Raw genomic sequence first — 17,730 nt, forward strand, 5'->3', positions numbered from 1 at the left:
TTCACGTAAAATGGATGTTGACTGGAAAACTCAATTAATTTCTTATTAACTATCTTTAATTAACTAACAATTTCAATCACTTTCTCAACTGATTTACTGCCATTTTCATGTAACTCCATTAGGCATTAACTGCCAGTTAACCAAAAGTAAATTACCAATATCTTCTCTTCGGTTAACTTAAACTGAAAGTTAAGCTCCTATCTGGCAAATGAAATATACAGGCAAGATGACAGATAATACGGTTTAAAAGTTCGTTAGCTAACGTAACATTTAAGGCGCTTCATGAAAATGTATTTTAATTAAATACTTAATTTTTCAATTATTTTTTAATTAGAAATTTTTATATTTTTTATCATTTTTTAAACTGATTTAGTCTTATAACTATTAATTTTTTATTCAAAAATTTTAAAATTCTCAATCATTCAATTAATCACTTAATGTTTCTAGTTGGATTTAAAAGTTAATGTTGTTTCAATTAATTTTTTAATTAAAAAAGTTTTCAGCTTCAATCAACTTTTCAATTGGAAATAGTTTTTGTTCTGTGTATGTCTCAGTTTTGGCGATCTATTCTTCATTTTCTTTCTATGGAAAATTTTAACTAACATCCAACCACATAATAATTGATAAGTCTCCGGCCTAATAAATGGACCTCATATGCTCCTCTCTATCAAATTAAATATCTATAATCTAAATTTGTTCTTACAAAAATAAATTTTCGACCAACAGAAATACCGTCGACATAAAATCTCAGTTGGTACAACTTTTGCAGATTTCCATTAGAAATGTTTAAACCCTCTAAACTTGTCATGTTATCATCATTTAATAAACAACGAGACAGCATGTGAGCGTTGATGTAAGAAAATTTCCCATTGAACTTGCTTGCAATCTGCACTCGTTAAAATAGAATCTTGGATAGGACCACAAATGTCAGGTCGGAAAACCAAATTTAAATTCAGTGTAAAAAGTCATCCTCTTTCGTGATACACTTTATTTTATATCCATCCATCCATACATTATAAAAATGCATTTGATGTGCTTTTTTCGCCCTCGGGGGGGTCAGGTGAGTGCAGGAGAACGAGAACCCAAGTTTGTGTGTATGTGTGTATGTAAGAATGCCAAAGGCGCAAATATATGTACAAACATACATACATATCTACATTTGTAGATGTATCAGTGTATGTGTGAATGTTGAGCTGTTGTATTCTGACATTTGGCTGGCTGGCTGTCTGGCTGTATGGTGGGTTGACTAGCTAGCTGCTTGCTTGGTTGGTTGGTTAGCTGCTTGCCTGCTTGCTTGCTTGTTATTGGGTACTCTGGGTGGGTTTATACAGCCTTCGGCAGGGATATGAATCAAAGACAAGCCACGTACTTGTATGTATGTATGAAGGTAGATAAGTTGCATATGTATATGTATGTGTCCATACAGCATATATAAACCAAATTTTATTTTTACTCTTTATTTTATTTCATAGATATGTGTGTCTATGTGTGTGTGTGTGGTTGGTTTATCAAAAGAATGAGAAGGTAATTTTTTTACCATACCTCAGGTGAAATGAATGGTTAAACAATGTTTAATTGAAAGAAAAGTAAATGTCACAAAAAAAAGAGTTATACATTTTATTATAGCCCCGGGGAAACAATGCAATCTGGACAAAATGAAAGGTTCAGGCGAGTCGATATTAGCAAATTGTTCCTATTATTCCAATTTGTCATAGGCAACATTATATTCAAATACCCTCGGTAAGAGTGACTTCTAATAGTAGGAAACTTCTTAATGCTCAAATGTGAATTTAAAGGAAAACTCCCTTCCTTACACCAATACACACACGCACACACACATGCAATACATTCTTCATGGAACAGTCGGCTTAATAAGCGGTCATGATAATATGTTTATTGGTTTGTGTGAGTGCGTGTGTGCCAGGCGAGGATAGGACCATTTAATTCGGTTTGAAATGCTGCAAAAAGTCAAAGATTCGCACAAGTAATTAAAAGATAATTAACACATTTTCCGAACAATTTTCGCACGTAAGGTGTTGAAGTCAGTAAAACATGCCACACGTATTGCACCAGCAAACACTTACATATTCACAAATGCACACAATCATCCGACACGTACAAAATCCTGCATCGCAAGCTTTCAGCTACAGAACTCATGCATGTTTAATTTTATGCAATTGTGTATGTTTGTCTACCACACACACACGCATACACATGTTAAGTAATAAAAAAAATCACAAAGTGAAAACGCGATAGTAGTTATGCCTGCACACAACATCCATGAGCTTAAACATGTGGAAGGATTATCTGTGGACAGGAGTAAATGATGCATAGCTATGCCAATGCATTGTCCACACCGTCATACCCATACAATGAATAGCCGCATGGATTTTCCGATAGCATTTATACCAGTGGCCAGAAATATGCGTATATGCATCGACCAGCTTAAGACATTAAAGGGGACATTGTTGAATAAATAATCCTTGCCAGATGATGTTAAGATGAATGAGCATAAATCGACTTACAAAAGATCTCACAAAAAAGGTATATGTGGATATTCGGATAAATACTAAATCTTAGCGCCTTAGGGCAATTTACGTAAAGAAATTTCATAAAAATTGAGTCAACAAAATTTGTTATTGGATAACAAATTTTTTAAACAAGACGACTTTTCGACTTTTTCCAAAATTGAAAAAGTCGATATTTCGACTGTTTAAAATTTTGAAAAAGTCGACTTTCAACTTTTGTGCTTATTGAAAGGTTGACTTGTTAGCGACCTTTATTTTAGAGAATTTTAGCATAAAACGAGATAACTCGCATTGTTCATTCACATTCAAATTCGACTTTTTCGTTAAAGTTAGACTGGTCGATTTTGGTTAATATTAAAATTAAATAATAAAAATTTGAATAATCGATTTTGAACAATATCAAAAGTCGATTTGACTCGATTTTCGAAACTCCAAAGTCGACTTCGATTTTATTGACAAAAAGTCGACTAGTAGATTTTCAAGTTTGTTTCATTAATTAGCACATTAACACTAATAGATTCATGTTCATTAACAGTAACAGATTCATTATATTTATGACCGCCTTGCATACAAAGGGTCGTGGGTTCAATCTCAGTTTCGATCGAACACCAAAAAGTTTTTCAGTGGTGGTTTTCCCCTCTCAGTAATGCTGGTGACATGTGAAACGCCGTTCGTATTCGGCTATAAGAAGGAGGTCCCCTGTCAGTGAGCTTAACATGAAATTGGGCACTCATTGATTCCCAGGAAAAAATTTTGGAAGTTATTCCAAAGGCACTACTTTAAAAGCACTTCCAAAAATGTCCTCCCAAAGATGTTCTTTATTTCAACTACACAGGAAGTTCTTTGTAACTCGCTTGTTTCATATTTTTAATAAGTAATTTTAACTTTTTCTTTGTCTCAAATAGGTTAAAAACAGATTAAGAATTAATGAAATGGTACAAGTTATTAAAATTTTGTCGAAAAAAAAATACAAATCTAGCCTAGAAAGTTGGCGAATTTTTAAAAATATTTGTGGTCAAACGTTTTAGACGAGCATTAGAAAACATTAAAAATTATTTAGTTGGAAAATATTAAAAAAATTTTTAATTCGCATCCAAAACACTGAATTCGAATCACACATTAAGAAGTGATGCAAATTCAGTGCAACGACTATTGAAATGGTCCTAAGACAAACCCGTGATAAAGTCATCGCTTCTGCGTCAAGAGAAAAGTTCGCCACTACTTGTGGTATCAAAATAGACTGAATACTCTAAGTGAGCCTGAAATATCAGGCTGCCACCATATACCTAACCGAACCTATAACTATATGAAATTGTTCCTTCACTCAAGTTCAGTCATTTTCCACAGCAATATACTCTTAAATATCATCATTCGAGTTTTGTGTTTGGGAAAGACCCACAATGTAAATTTACTTCTTCTCAGTTTCTAATTCATCATCGGCATTATGTGTATGACTAAAGAGGTAGGAATATTAGTTTGGCTATAGTTGGAGGAGGTGGGGGTGGTGATGGATATTAAAGAGCTGAAAGGCTTGATATTCATGGATATAACAAAAACGTCTACATATCTCTATCTACAATGGCATCAAGAACGAACCAACAACAATACATGAACCATGATTGACTGCCGGCTATGACGAAGACTACGACGACGTTGAACTAAACCAACAAAATGAAATGAGAACCCATCTAAGGTGCTTGAGGCTCTAAATTCTTCTTAACTTTCCCCAAGGACATTTTGTGATTTGTGTACAGTTCATTTTTTCAGTTTCTCTTCTCTGTTTTCCTTTACTTTTCCTTTCTTCGTGTTCGTCTTCTACAGTTTCTCGATTTATGTCTTTGAGAGATTGTTTGTTTGTTTGTTTTATTGTGCACATTCTTGGTTGGCGTTTCTGGTACAACCACTACCCTTATGGCTGATGATTGTGAATGTGTTTCTGCCTTTCCTTCTTTCTATTTTGTATGAGTTTGAATGTTGGATGTTCTATCTCCTGTTGAATGTGTTTGGTGTATGACGATGCCATGTGTCATCCTTTATAGCGGATGAGTAGGCAGTTGTGTTCTATTGTGGGTGAAATTAAAGGGGTGATCAATTGAAGTAAACTGACTTACATATAAAATTTTGAAATTTGCATTGAAGCGATATCGATACCAGTATGATTTGCACAAATTCCAATAGTTTTGGACGAGAAAATCTCTTCTTTAACAAATTTTGTTAAGATTGAAGAAAAATGGATATTTCAATCTGTCATGACTAACAATAGAAAAAAGACTAAACAGGAAGTGTCACATCTGGAAGAGGTCTGAAAAGGGTGACATATGCTGGACACCACACCACGTTATGCCTCGTCCAGACTATACGTTTATCCGCACGAAAGTGCTCCAGATATTGGCCACACTAAAAGTTATGTTCGAAGACATAATCGATACTGCAGCTTGTTAATCGGATCGATAACACATTTATCGATATTTTACTTAGCTTCGACAATTCTTAGCGTTCGGTCACACTGTAAGATTCTTTACAAACACAGACATTCCGTCGGGATAAACTTATAATCTGGACGGCGCATTAGGAGGCAACAAATTTGACAATATGGTCAATTTGGAGGAGCCTTAGCAACATCACGACCAAGGTCCAACTGAAAAAGGGCAATGATCAGTAAGTCATAAAAATTATGACGATATATGACTGACCAATTGTTACGAATATAAGGTTTGGGGCGAGAACATGAACCATTAGAGTATGAGAGAGATTGTCGTAGAGTATGAGAGATTGTCGTGAGGAACAAAAATCGACTATCCGAGTTTTTGCAAAATTTGACCTTTTTTCGAATATTCAATTTATGGACGAGAATTATGAAAAAGCCATCTTTACTAGAATTGAGCCAACAAAACAAATCAAATTAAGGCCGAATTTGCCATTAAAAGTCGGTTAAGCGATTTTGGCCCACATCACGAGGCGATTTTGGCTTTTATTGGATTAGTCCACATTCCAATTTCCAAGGTTTTATTCCCCTGCCTTCGCCATATAAATATCTCTTCATGTATGATTTCGATGAGATAGGGCAAAACTTGGTGAATATATGTCGATGAATATATATCTGAGTCCCCAAACTAAACAAAATGGGGTTAAAACTGTAAAATACGAAGGGCAAAGTCGACTCTATGTTTATTTCTGTCGGCATGAGGACCAGATCTCGCTCTTTCTTTTAACACAACCTAAGCATCTTGTGAACACGGCTGGACAAATAGAAGAATGGATGGACAGTAAGTCAGTGCTATATCACTTCAAGAGGTTCTCAGACAATCAATATTCATAATGTGGGGTCCAGCATCCCAAATATTATTTCTTTCTCATAAAGACTATAAATTCTGATGAATTGAACTGCAGCTCCAACTTAAATTGCTAAAAATGCATTCAAATAGAGATTGTACGAGCTCACCAAACTAATCCTGGTACTTTGTAACATTTCCAAAAGTTATAAATACGGAGTGAATAATATGCGGATTGAAGTGCCAGATCTGAGTTCCCAAAATAAACAAATCCACTTAGATTCATTGATGAAAGGAGATGGTGTTACCTACTGTAACCTACACGGACGAAAAAGACTGTTTTTCATATGTTTGGGTGTACAAATTATATGTTTGGAACTCAAATTTTCTAACACAATATTTTTAAGTGCAAGCATATAATGTTTATAAACTAGCATAACATGTTTGGGACATATATGTTAATATGTTAGAACATATAATGTTTGGGACATCAAATGTTTATAAATATAATATGCTTAGATACAAACATATATTAATTTGGAAATAGCCTATAAACATATATGTGTTTAGAAAGAAAGATCTAGAGAGTATGCTGCAAGTAAAATAATGGAATTAACCAATTGGCGCATTAAAAATATATCCACACAAAGAAAATGTCATTAAATTTTTTTCTACCAGTGTGAAACATAATATGTTTGAACAATACAAACAATATTTTGTTTAGACCAATCCTGAAAATATATATGCTTGAAGCAAAAAGTGTTTGGGGTATATGTTACAGAAACGATTTTTTTTTTTTGAGGGTGTAGTCACCATACTACAATTTTGGAGGACTTCAGTCAAGAAAGATTTCTCCATCTCTAACCACAGTACATCTCTACTCGTCTCGATAGTATTACCTGCTTTAAGATCACCATAAAAATCAAAATTTATTTTTCTTACAATATCGTTTCTTTTACACATACTCCTTAAGATTATTGCCATTGAATTTATTTTAAAGTCATATGACCACCAAAGGCACTCCTTGCATTCTGTCAATAGCATATGAAAAATTTTAATAACGAGCAAATTGCCGCCAACTATAAATCGAGAGGATGCCTTTTAATAAATAATAAGTTTATCAGCACCCTTGCGGTGCTTGGATATGTATCCTCTAAATTCCAAAGTAATCGGGAACTTTTTGCTTTTCTACTCCCGTTATCGTCGCACATTTGTCCAAAACGAATAAGAGACTCAATTGTGTAGGGGTGGGGAGGCCAAGTAATGACACAGGAGATAAAGAACACTGAGGTTCGCCAGGGTTGAGGGTTACAGGTCCCTGGAGTGTGAATGTATGCTTTGTTTTTTCTGCATCGAGGCAGAGAAACGAAGAGAAACACAAAAATTTCTCAAGGCATTTTAAAATTGAGATAAGGTCTTTTTGCCTGCAAAACTTTTTTGTATTTTTCCTACTCACACAGAAGACAGAGGGCGATGTTGATATCAAGCGAAAGAGGAAAAATATGCAATTGTAGAGGTAAAGAAGGCAAAAGACACAATCACTCACACACACTTGCATAACAACAGGAAATGGATAGACGATCCTATGCAAGATGTTAGTGGTAACATATGATATCTCTAACACACACACACATACCCTTACACACTGCCATATTTCCACACGACCACTCAAACACGCACATGCACACACACTTTGGCAAACAAAACTTACAATCCCCAGAACATTATAAGACCAAAGGAAACTTTTTGTTTTTATTCCTGACTGGGAAAAAAGGGGGAACTTTATATCCGCATCTGTACATTCTCCTCGACTTCGACTTTGATACCCATGTGAGCTAGATTTGCTTGAGTTTAGATGTACGAGTATGTCCTAAGACTACACTGGCAAAACACTCTCGTATGTAAATCGAAATGATTTTAGTTGGGGTTTTGGTTTGGCTAGCCAGCTAGATGGCTGGTCCATTGCTTGTTGCTTCATTTGTTGGCTTGACTAACTGGTCTGGTTGCATGGTTAGGTTAGTCAATATCCTTCTGTGTCCTCTTCATTGTCGACATTCTTGGTGATCGCCTGAGGCGTTGTTACGTTTTTGGGGTCTGTTGTATTGCAAAAGTATTGAGTTGTTGTATTTCAAAGGAATCGCCTCAAACGAATGATGAGATGGAAGGAGAAATACATCGACAAGAAGGAAGAAATAAAAACAAAGCCATAACCAAAACTAAATGGAACACATTTAACCACCCAAAAGATTACAATGTCCATAGTTGCCGTGAGAATACGAGGGCAGTGCAAGAAGGACGAAATGCAAATTTGAATTATTTCATTTTATTTTGTATATATACCCAAAAAAATTTTTTTGGAAGTCCTTCTAAAGGCACAACTTTGAAAGCACTTCCAAAAATATCCTCCCAAAGATGTTCTTTATTTTAACTGCATAGGAAGTCCATTTGAGTAAATTTTTTTATAATTGCCTTTTTTCCTATTTTGAATGCGAAATTTAAAATTTTTTGTTTCAAATAGGTTAAAATAAAATTAAGAATTAATAAAATGATACAAATTATTTAAATTTTGTTGCTAAGTCCATTCCAGACAATGTACGATTTTTTTAAATATTTGATGTCAAACGTTCCAGACAAGCGTTAATATGACAAAGATTATTAATTCACATCCAAAACACTGAATTTGTATCACACCATAAGAAGTGATGCAAATTCAGTGCAACGGCTGTTGAAATGGTGGACATCCGTCATATAACAAGCCCATGTTAAAGTCATCGCTTCTGCTCCAATTTTGCACCACTTCCGAATTCAAAAAGTACGCTTTTGTTGCTGGGTATCTGATTTTACTCAAAATGCATATCTATAGGTTCTATTTTTAGGTTTTTAGAAGCCCAAAAAGTATAATTTGGAGATTGATCTTTAGGGAGGCTATACCGAAACATGGACAAATACACGCCATATCCGCCACACATATGGTATTTGTGGTCCTACTTCTAGATATCCATTTTCGGGAAAATCGGATAACCATTTGTGTATCTAGAAGCCCAAGGTTTAACCGATATAACATAGCTCATCTTCGAAATTGGCCTGTCTGCAGACAAAAAAAACCAATCTATGGCAAATTTCAGGACGATAGCTCCATTATTGAAGGCTGTAGCGTGACTACAACAGACGGACATGTTTAAATCGTCTTGAATTTGTCCTTACTCAAGAATATGTATACTAGATATACAACAAAAGGAAATTCAAACTTAGTATACCCCCACTGACATTTCATGATGAATCATAACCATTTTCATCCTTAATAGTTCCTAGCAATCGTAGGAACATTTTCTTGTGCTTTAGTTTACATTAATCTTTTTTCTATGATGATTGAATTTTATACCCCTACCCAAATTTGGCATAAGGAATAACAGGTTGGCTGATAAGTCCCCGGTCTATCATAGAAAAACACATTTTTTTTTTTCAAAATTCGTTTTTATTATTCAACATAGTTCCCTTTAAGAGCGATACAACGATTATAACGACCTTCCAATTTTTTGATACCATTTTGGTAGTACACCTTCGCTTTTGCCTCAAAATAGGCCTCAGTTTCGGCGATCACCTCTTCATTGCAGCCAAATTTTCCCTGCGACCATCTTTTTGAGGTCTGAGAACAAGAAAAAGTCGCTGGGGCCAGATCTGGAGAATACGGTGGGTGGGGAAGCAATTCGAAGCCCAATTCATGAATTTTTGCCATCGTTATCAATGACTTGTGGCACGGTGCGTTGTCTTGGTGTAACAACACTTTTTTCTTTTTCATATGGAGCCGTTTTGCCGCGATTTCGACCTTCAAACGCTCCAATAACGCCATATAATAGCCACTGTAGTTCTCAAGATAATCGATAAAAATTATTCCATGCGCATCCCAAAAAAACAGAGGCCATTACTTTGCCAGCGGACTTTTGAGTCTTTCCACGCTTCGGAGACGGTTCACCGTCTATCTCACAAACTGAATATTAAAAAAAATAATATGCATTTAATACTAGCGACGCCATCTATGTGTCAGATAGGGGACTTATCAGCCAACCTGTTATTGCATTGAGTTTTGGAAAATTTTTCGAAAAATAGTAACATTCAACTAAAACAAAATCTTTTTTTGTAATAAAATTAATGCCAAATTTAGCTTCAATTAAATGATGAACTTTTTTCTGTAATTATCCAAAAAGGCTAAATGAGCCTCTTATCTGTCCAATATTGCCACATACCACCCTCGTAAGTATACAATTTCACAATATTAACTCATTGGTCTTATTTAGGTTTGGTATGAGGGTTTTGCCCATCCAATTGGCTATGTTGCTGTTGGGTGGCTGGTTGTAAGAACACAATTTGTTGCTTCAATCCTCAACGTGTACGGTTGAATGAAATTGACTGGATATGGAGCCAAGCTGACTTTTCGATGTCTTTGCCTTCTCATGTAATTTGTATGGTTTGTGTGTGTGTGAGTATATGTGTCAGTGCCTACACACCTACACTCATTGTTATTGTTGTAATGCTGGTATCTTTAGTTATATCCAGTCAATGCCAAAAGGAATCTGGTGGCTTTGCGTCCCGAGTCTGCTGAAACCACGCGAATAATTCCCTGTGGTTGGTTGTGGAGTAAGGGAGGACGGGGCCGTAGGGCTTGTATGCATGCAAGTGAGGAAGCTGACTTTCCTGGACGAAATTGTGGTGGAATGAAATTTCAATGCACGAGTACTTCATCCATTTTGTTGCCAGCGGGCATAACCGTAAGGTTTTTGTCTATGCTGAACTTTGTGCTAAATATTTGTTTAACGCTGCTCGCTGCGCTAATACATAACACCACACAGCCACACAGCTTTACCAAACCAAGCCAACGAAAGCTAACTAGCTTTGGTCGCCCTCCTTTGGCAGAGACATTGTCTCAGCGTGTAGTAGTAGACCTTTGTGTGCTCTCTCCCATCAGTGTTCTGCTGCTCTTCCACCTCATATTCTGACACCGAGCGACAACACACTTCACTTCACCTCAGCATCAACCTGCCTGGTATTGTTCCACTCCCCCCAAGAGTCTTGCAATAGCCACAAGGCTTTAAAGCTAAAAAATGTCATGGTTTTTCTTGTTTCTTTGTTGAGCGCTCTGCTGTGCAGCTCATGTTGTATTATCTTCCTCTTGATTACCTCGGGGAATTTCAGTATTTTGCAGAGTATTCTGAACAGAAACTCTTCTAATTTGTATTTTGGAATTTTGATAAAGGATCAGCAGAGCCAGCAGGAGCTTCGGTTGCGGCAACGCCAACACCAAAAACACAAATAATTTGTTAGTTGGCATTAGTTTGGCAAGAGGTCCATAGACACTCTCACACACACACACACTCACCCACCCACCTCCTACCTCACAGTCTGCACAAAATAAATTTTCTGCTCCAAGCCAGAAACCAGGCCACCACCACACCACACATGTGAGTGTCTGTGTGAATGTTGTTGCATTTTGGGGGTATCTGTCGTGTTGTAACATTTAATGAGATTTTAAATAAATATTTATCTTAAAAATGTAAAAATCCCTTAAGTTTCGAACAAAGTTATTGTGGTACATGGGCGTTTTTGGTTGATGGCCTTTGGTAAGATGGCAACCATCATTGATTTCCCATTTCGTGGCCATCATTGTGTGCTACACCCACCCATCCGACAATAAAATTCACAAAACAACGCAAAAAAGGTTTAGCTTAAAACTTCAACTTGCCTCCAGGTGGTCACTGGGTATACGCCAATGAGAGATCTGTAAGGCGAAATGAAATTAATCGCATGTGAATGTCAGACCGATAAGTTTCTCAAGGGGGACCACACAAGGGATTGCGAATGTAAACGCTAAAGTCTTCGAGGAAAACCTCTGCTTAAGATAAATTCCAATCATTTGTTTTATCATCAACGTATGGAGAGCTGAGTTAATAAAATGGCCAGTTGAGCATATATATTTTAGTTATGCAGTGGTGTAATGTGAATGGCCATATCATCTAGGGCCTTAGGGTCAAAGTAAAATATTTCAAAGTAAAACATTCAACAAATGCACTCAACAATTGTTGTAGGAGCAACACCACTCTAACATATTTATATTTAATCAAGTTACCTTTGATTTTTTTATTTTTCTGCTTAAAATTATTTTTACTTGTTAAACAATTAATTTTTTCATATCAAGAAACCTTTGAATTTTTTTTTTCCTTAAAAATTAATTTTACTATTTGAAAAATAGAAAAAAATGTGAATTTTCATTCGAAAATTGATATTTGAAGAAACGGTTGTAAAATAAAATATTAAATAATTTTGTTTTTTATTCCTGTGTTTTATTTCCTTCACAACCAAACCACACTTCAGAATTCTTCGTTTACTTCCTTTGTGAATTAATGCTGATACACTGACAAAAAAGTTTTCGTTTTTTTAGGAACACAATTTGGTAAATTTTCCAAAGTAAAAGATTTAATTTTTTAGCAAATGCGCTTGACAGTTCTTCCAAAATCTGCAGAAGACACCGAATTCATCGTTTGATTCTTTTGAGATTTATTACAGATACACTGAAAAAAGAGCGTATATTTTAATTTTCTTAGGAACACAATTTCGGACAAACGAAGTTTTGTTTTGGTGCTAAAACCGCTTTTTACAGCAAATATGGAAATTTAATGGCTTTTTATAAGCCTATGGTTACTGATTTTTATGGTGATATGGAAAGAAAAAAAATTGTTGTCGTAAATGGAGGGGAAAACAGCTATTTTGGATTTCCAAATACGCCTGGAAAAAAGTAATTGAAAAACAAAAAACATTGTTTTCATACAGTTTTTAGAATTCTTTCGAAAAGTTCAAATCTTCATCACAAAAAAAAAATAATTAGATATAATTATACTAGATCGAACTACATATAATTATATCTAAAACATTAGATCTTGGTCAATATTGAGATCCGATCAGATCCAATTCCATAGTAATTATATGTGATTATATCTTAAAATTTTTCGGATCTATCACAGAAATGAAAGTATCAGTCACCAAAGTCATTTAAAATGAATTGATCCAATTAAAAAATTAATTGCTACAATTAAATTTTTTAATTGAATTTTATTTCAGTTTAAAACATTTGTTAAATCAATTAAATATTTAATTGAATGTGTTTTCAAATTTAATTAAAATTTTAATTGGAAAATTTTTGTTGATATTTTATTCTGTATATTCTTGGATTTCCTTTTAATTGATAAATCTTACGCATTAGATCCTTAAGGGAGATTTTTGACATTGAACAAAACCTATTTTTAAACAATTTCACACTCATTATAAATATAGCACTAATAGCAATTGAATTTTTCATTTATTTGTTGTATTTGTTGTCTTTATTTGTAGAAAAAAATGCGATATGGATCGAGAACGAGAAAGAGAAAACAAATCGCTCGAACCCAGAGATTTATCATCGACTGGAAGAATTTATGCCCGTAGTGACATTAAAATAAGGTTGGTTTCTAGCACACCAAGTAATTTTGAACATATCCTCTAATAATGGCAAACTTTTACAGTGCTTCTCCCACAGTTTCACCAACGATCTCAAATTCCAGTTCGCCGACACCCACTCCACCGGCCAGCTCAGCAGTAACACCTCTGGGATTGCCTCCCGGCACTGTAGGTCCAGGCATTAATAGTGGGTCGGGCAGTACCTCTGGATCAGCTGGCAGTGCAGCCTCCTACATGCATGCCAACCATAAGCCCATAACAGGAATACCTTGTGTAGCAGCAGCCAGTCGTTATACAGCACCGGTTCACATTGATGTGGGTGGCACCATATACACCAGCTCCCTGGAAACATTGACCAAGTATCCAGACTCAAAGTTGGCCAAATTATTTAATGGCTCCATTCCCATTGTATTGGATTCATTGAAGCAGCACTATTTCATAGATAGAGATGGAGGAATGTTTAGACACATTTTGAATTTCATGAGAAACTCAAGACTACTGATATCGGAGGACTTCCCTCATTTGGAACTGCTATTGGAAGAGGCGAGATATTTCGAGGTTGAACGTAAGTTTATGAAGCTTTAGTGGCATACTTTGGTTTAATTTGGATTTTCTATCTTTTTTGCTAACCCAGCGATGATCAAGCAGCTAGAGAGCATGCGCAAGGACCGTGTACGTAATGGTAATTACTTGGTTGCTCCTCCCACACCACCTGCACGTATTAAAAGCAGCCCTCGAATTGGCATCAACAGCGAATATAACTATGAGGTTGTGGCCCTGCATATCTCTCCGGATTTGGGTGAACGGATTTTGCTCTCAGCCGAACGTTCCCTGCTTGACGAAGTCTTTCCCGAAGCCAATCAAGCTACCCAGACCAGCCGAAGTGGTGTGTCCTGGAATCAAGGTGATTGGCGCCAGATTATTCGCTTCCCGCTCAATGGTTATTGCAAACTCAACTCGGTACAGGTCTTGACAAAGCTCTTAAACGCTGGCTTCACCATAGAGGCCAGCACCGGCGGTGGAGTCGAGGGCCAACAGTTCTCGGAATATTTACTTGTAAGACGTATACCAATGTGATAGACTCGAGCAAGGAGTTCGGTGTAAAAATTGCTGGCTTCACGCAGGCAGGCGCCCTTCTTTAAATCACAATTTAAAGAGTTGCACTTAATCTTAGATATTTTTTAGACAACAAATTAACTTGGATAAATTATGATTAATTCATTCAACTAGACTAGACCATAAGACCATCACACATCCTCCGATCCTACTTCTTAGGCGCCCGATCACGTAATCCATATTGCCCAAGGTGCCAATGCATAACCTCAATAATTTCCCTTCATGTTGTGTTCCCGCTTCATGGGTGTGAATTTTGAAGGAATTTTTATTTTTCTCATCCTCACTTGCTGGCCACCTAAGTCAAGTCCAAATCAAGAACTGATTTCTTAGATAAATGTTGCATTAATGTAGTCTCTTTTCGATTTGTACAAATAAACCAATGTATTTATTTAGTTTTAAGTTTTATCACTAGCAGAGGCATGAAGACGACGTGTTGTAAGTCCTAATTTAAGTCATCGCAGGTCAAACAAACCCCACGAGTGAAATCATGGTTAATGAGCACAAGAAACAACATCAAAACTTGTCAATGCATACTTAGTAAGCATTCTAATTGACCATGGTTTTCCTCTTGTTCAAACAGAAATTGTCTATCCCTTCACCATATCCCTCCTTCCTACTCACATTTGAACCAATGCCCATAGTCATAATCATGGAATAGTTATTCCCAACATAACATAACAAAGCATCAAAGCAGAAAAAACAGACATTAAACAAAATCATCAGTGTAATTTTTCTAAGTGTAGTTTCATTCTTACAAATAAAATAAAAACAATAAAATAAATGAAAATAAAAATCGGTTTTATAGATTCAGAGCCGAATCTTCATATTTGAAACAAATAAAAACTGGTAGCGTGTACATGTGTGTGGGTGTTTTCTTTAAATGAATTGGTAAGTTGTTCGGATATGTCGTCCTGCAAATATGGAATCTGTTTAAGAATAAGCAAAACAAAGGGGTTCAGAAGAAATTCTTAATTTTGAATTGGCAACATAGCTATCAGAGAACTGCAACCGGTGGCTTTTTTTCGTATTGCATTCTTACCCACAAAATGTCGGTGGCAGTGAGTAAGACACCAGTTACCATGCGATCTTTTACATTGATACAAATGCGAGAATAAAAATACCACTAGTATATAACAATGTTAAACCAATCGACATCGTAACAACGCGCGGTAAACAAAACACGAGTGTGGCACTTAAGTGTGATTGCACTCAACAACAGCAATTACCAGCAGTTGGCATTAGCTCAAGAGAATTAAGAGAGTGCCAAATTAGAGAATACCAAACTGCTGAGATATGGGTAACCAATTTGTGTGATTGCTTTACTACGGTGTTTTCGAGAGACCAACACTCATACTAACAAACACCGACAGTCGTCGGTTGCATTGGATATTGGTGGTTGAAATTTTTTTACCAATTGGTGTTTTAAGATTGCAAATATTGGTGTTTACAAAATACACTGGTCGGTTGCGGTGGATCGCAGCTCTGATAGCTAATTTTCCATTTTAGCTAGAGCACACAATGAATAAATGCTTTCCTCCAAATCGAAATTTTAAAGACAACGGAAATTCACATTTATTATAACAGTTTGGCTGATAAGTCCCCGGTCTGACACATAGATGGCGTCGCTAGTATTAAATTCATATTATTTTTATATAGTACCAACCTTCAAATGATTCGTATCAAAATTTGATGTCTGTAAGTCAATTAGTTTGTGAGATAGAGCGTCTTTTGTGAAGCAACTTTTGTTATTGTGAAAAAAATGGAAAAAAGGAATTTCGTGTTTTGATAAAATACTGTTTTCCGAAGGGAAAAAATACGGTGGAAGCAAAACCTTGGCTTGATAATGAGTTTCCGGACTCTGCCCCAGGGAACTCAACAATAATTGATTGATATGCAAAATTCAAGCGTGGTGAAATGAGCACGGAGGACGGTGAACGCAGTGGACGCCCGAAAGAGGTGGTTACCGATGAAAACATCAAAAAAATCCACAAAATGATTTTGAATGACCGTAAAATGAAGTTGATCGAGTTAGCAGAGGCCTTAAAGATATCAAAGGAACGTGTTGATAATATCATTCATCAATATTTGGATATGCGGAAGCTCTGTGCAAAATGGGTGCCGCGCGAGCTCACGTTTGACCAAAACAACAACGTGTTGATGATTCTGAGCGGTGTTTGCAGCTGTTAACTCGTAATACACCCGAGTTTTTCCGTCGATATGTTATGTGACAATTGATAAAACATGGCTCCATCACTACACTCCTGAGTCCAACCGACAGTCGGCTGAGTGGACAGCGACCGGTGAACCGTCTCAGAAGCGTGGAAAGACTCAAAAGTCCGCTGGCAAAGTAATGGCCTCTGTTTTTTGGGATGCGCATGGAATAATTTTTATCGATTATCTTGAGAAGGGAAAAGCCATCAACAGTGACTATGGTATGGCGTTATTGGAGCGTTTGAAGGTCGAAATCGCGGCAAAACGGCCCCATATGAAGAAGAAAAAAGTGTTGTTCCACCAAGACAACGTACCGTGCCACAAGTCATTGAGAACGATGGCAAAAATTCATGAATTGGGCTTCGAATTGCTTCCCCAACCACCGTATTCTCCAGATCTGGCCCCCAGCGACTTTTTCTTGTTCTCAGACCTCAAAAGGATGCTCGCAGGGAAAAAATTTGGCTGCAATGAAGAGGTGATCGCCGAAACTGAGGCCTATTTTGAGGCAAAACCGAAGGAGTACTACCAAAATGGTATCAAAAAATTGGAAGGTCGTTATAATCGTTGTATCGCTCTTGAAGGGAACTATGTTGAATAATAAAAACGAATTTTGACAAAAAAAAATTGGTTTTCTTTGTTAGACCGGGGACTTATCCGCCAACTTGTTAGTGTAGTGTTTCTTCAGAACTCGTATAACCCCGAATTTATGGCAAGCATGTTTGTGACAATCATTTTATTTTATACGAAATTTTGTATCTGATTTCGGCGAGCATGCTTATCGAGGTATCGGTAGAGTTATGCCGATAAACTCTGACTAAATCATCTCGCCTTGTATTATGGGCATCGGTGGGAGTGACACACAATCATGTGAGTCGTGAACAAATTTGAAAATGTTAAATCTAGATCACGGTCAGGTTTAAGCCTGTGAGTAAGGCTAACCAAGCTTCTTATTTGAAAAATTGACATTAATTTAGCTGCCGAATCACATTGTATTTTTGTACCCTCCGCCGTGCAACACATCAATATGTTGGTTTCAGACCCCATAAGGTATATATATATTTTGGGGTCATGGTGGAATTTCACCATGAAATCCGGCTGTCCTTCCGTCTGTTGAAATT

At 36.4% G+C, this 17,730-nt stretch overlaps 1 protein-coding gene across 3 annotated transcripts in view; it reads left to right on the forward strand.

Annotated features, from left to right (window-relative positions):
- twz (BTB/POZ domain-containing protein twz) overlaps positions 1-15,257 on the forward strand; it is an 82,960-nt gene extending 67,703 nt beyond the window's left edge. For all 3 annotated transcript variants that reach the window (XM_075312316.1, XM_075312318.1, XM_075312317.1), the window contains 3 exons: positions 13,181-13,288; positions 13,351-13,850; positions 13,920-15,257. In XM_075312316.1, coding sequence (XP_075168431.1) covers positions 13,181-13,288; positions 13,351-13,850; positions 13,920-14,362 — 1,051 coding nt within the window. In that variant the 3' untranslated portion in view covers positions 14,363-15,257. The remainder of the gene's footprint in view (positions 1-13,180; positions 13,289-13,350; positions 13,851-13,919) is intronic.
- The last annotated feature ends 2,473 nt before the right edge of the window (positions 15,258-17,730 follow it).

The sequence above is a fragment of the Haematobia irritans genome, chromosome 5, assembly GCF_050003625.1.
Source record: "Haematobia irritans isolate KBUSLIRL chromosome 5, ASM5000362v1, whole genome shotgun sequence".
In the NCBI taxonomy this organism is placed as follows: Eukaryota; Metazoa; Arthropoda; class Insecta; order Diptera; family Muscidae; genus Haematobia; species Haematobia irritans.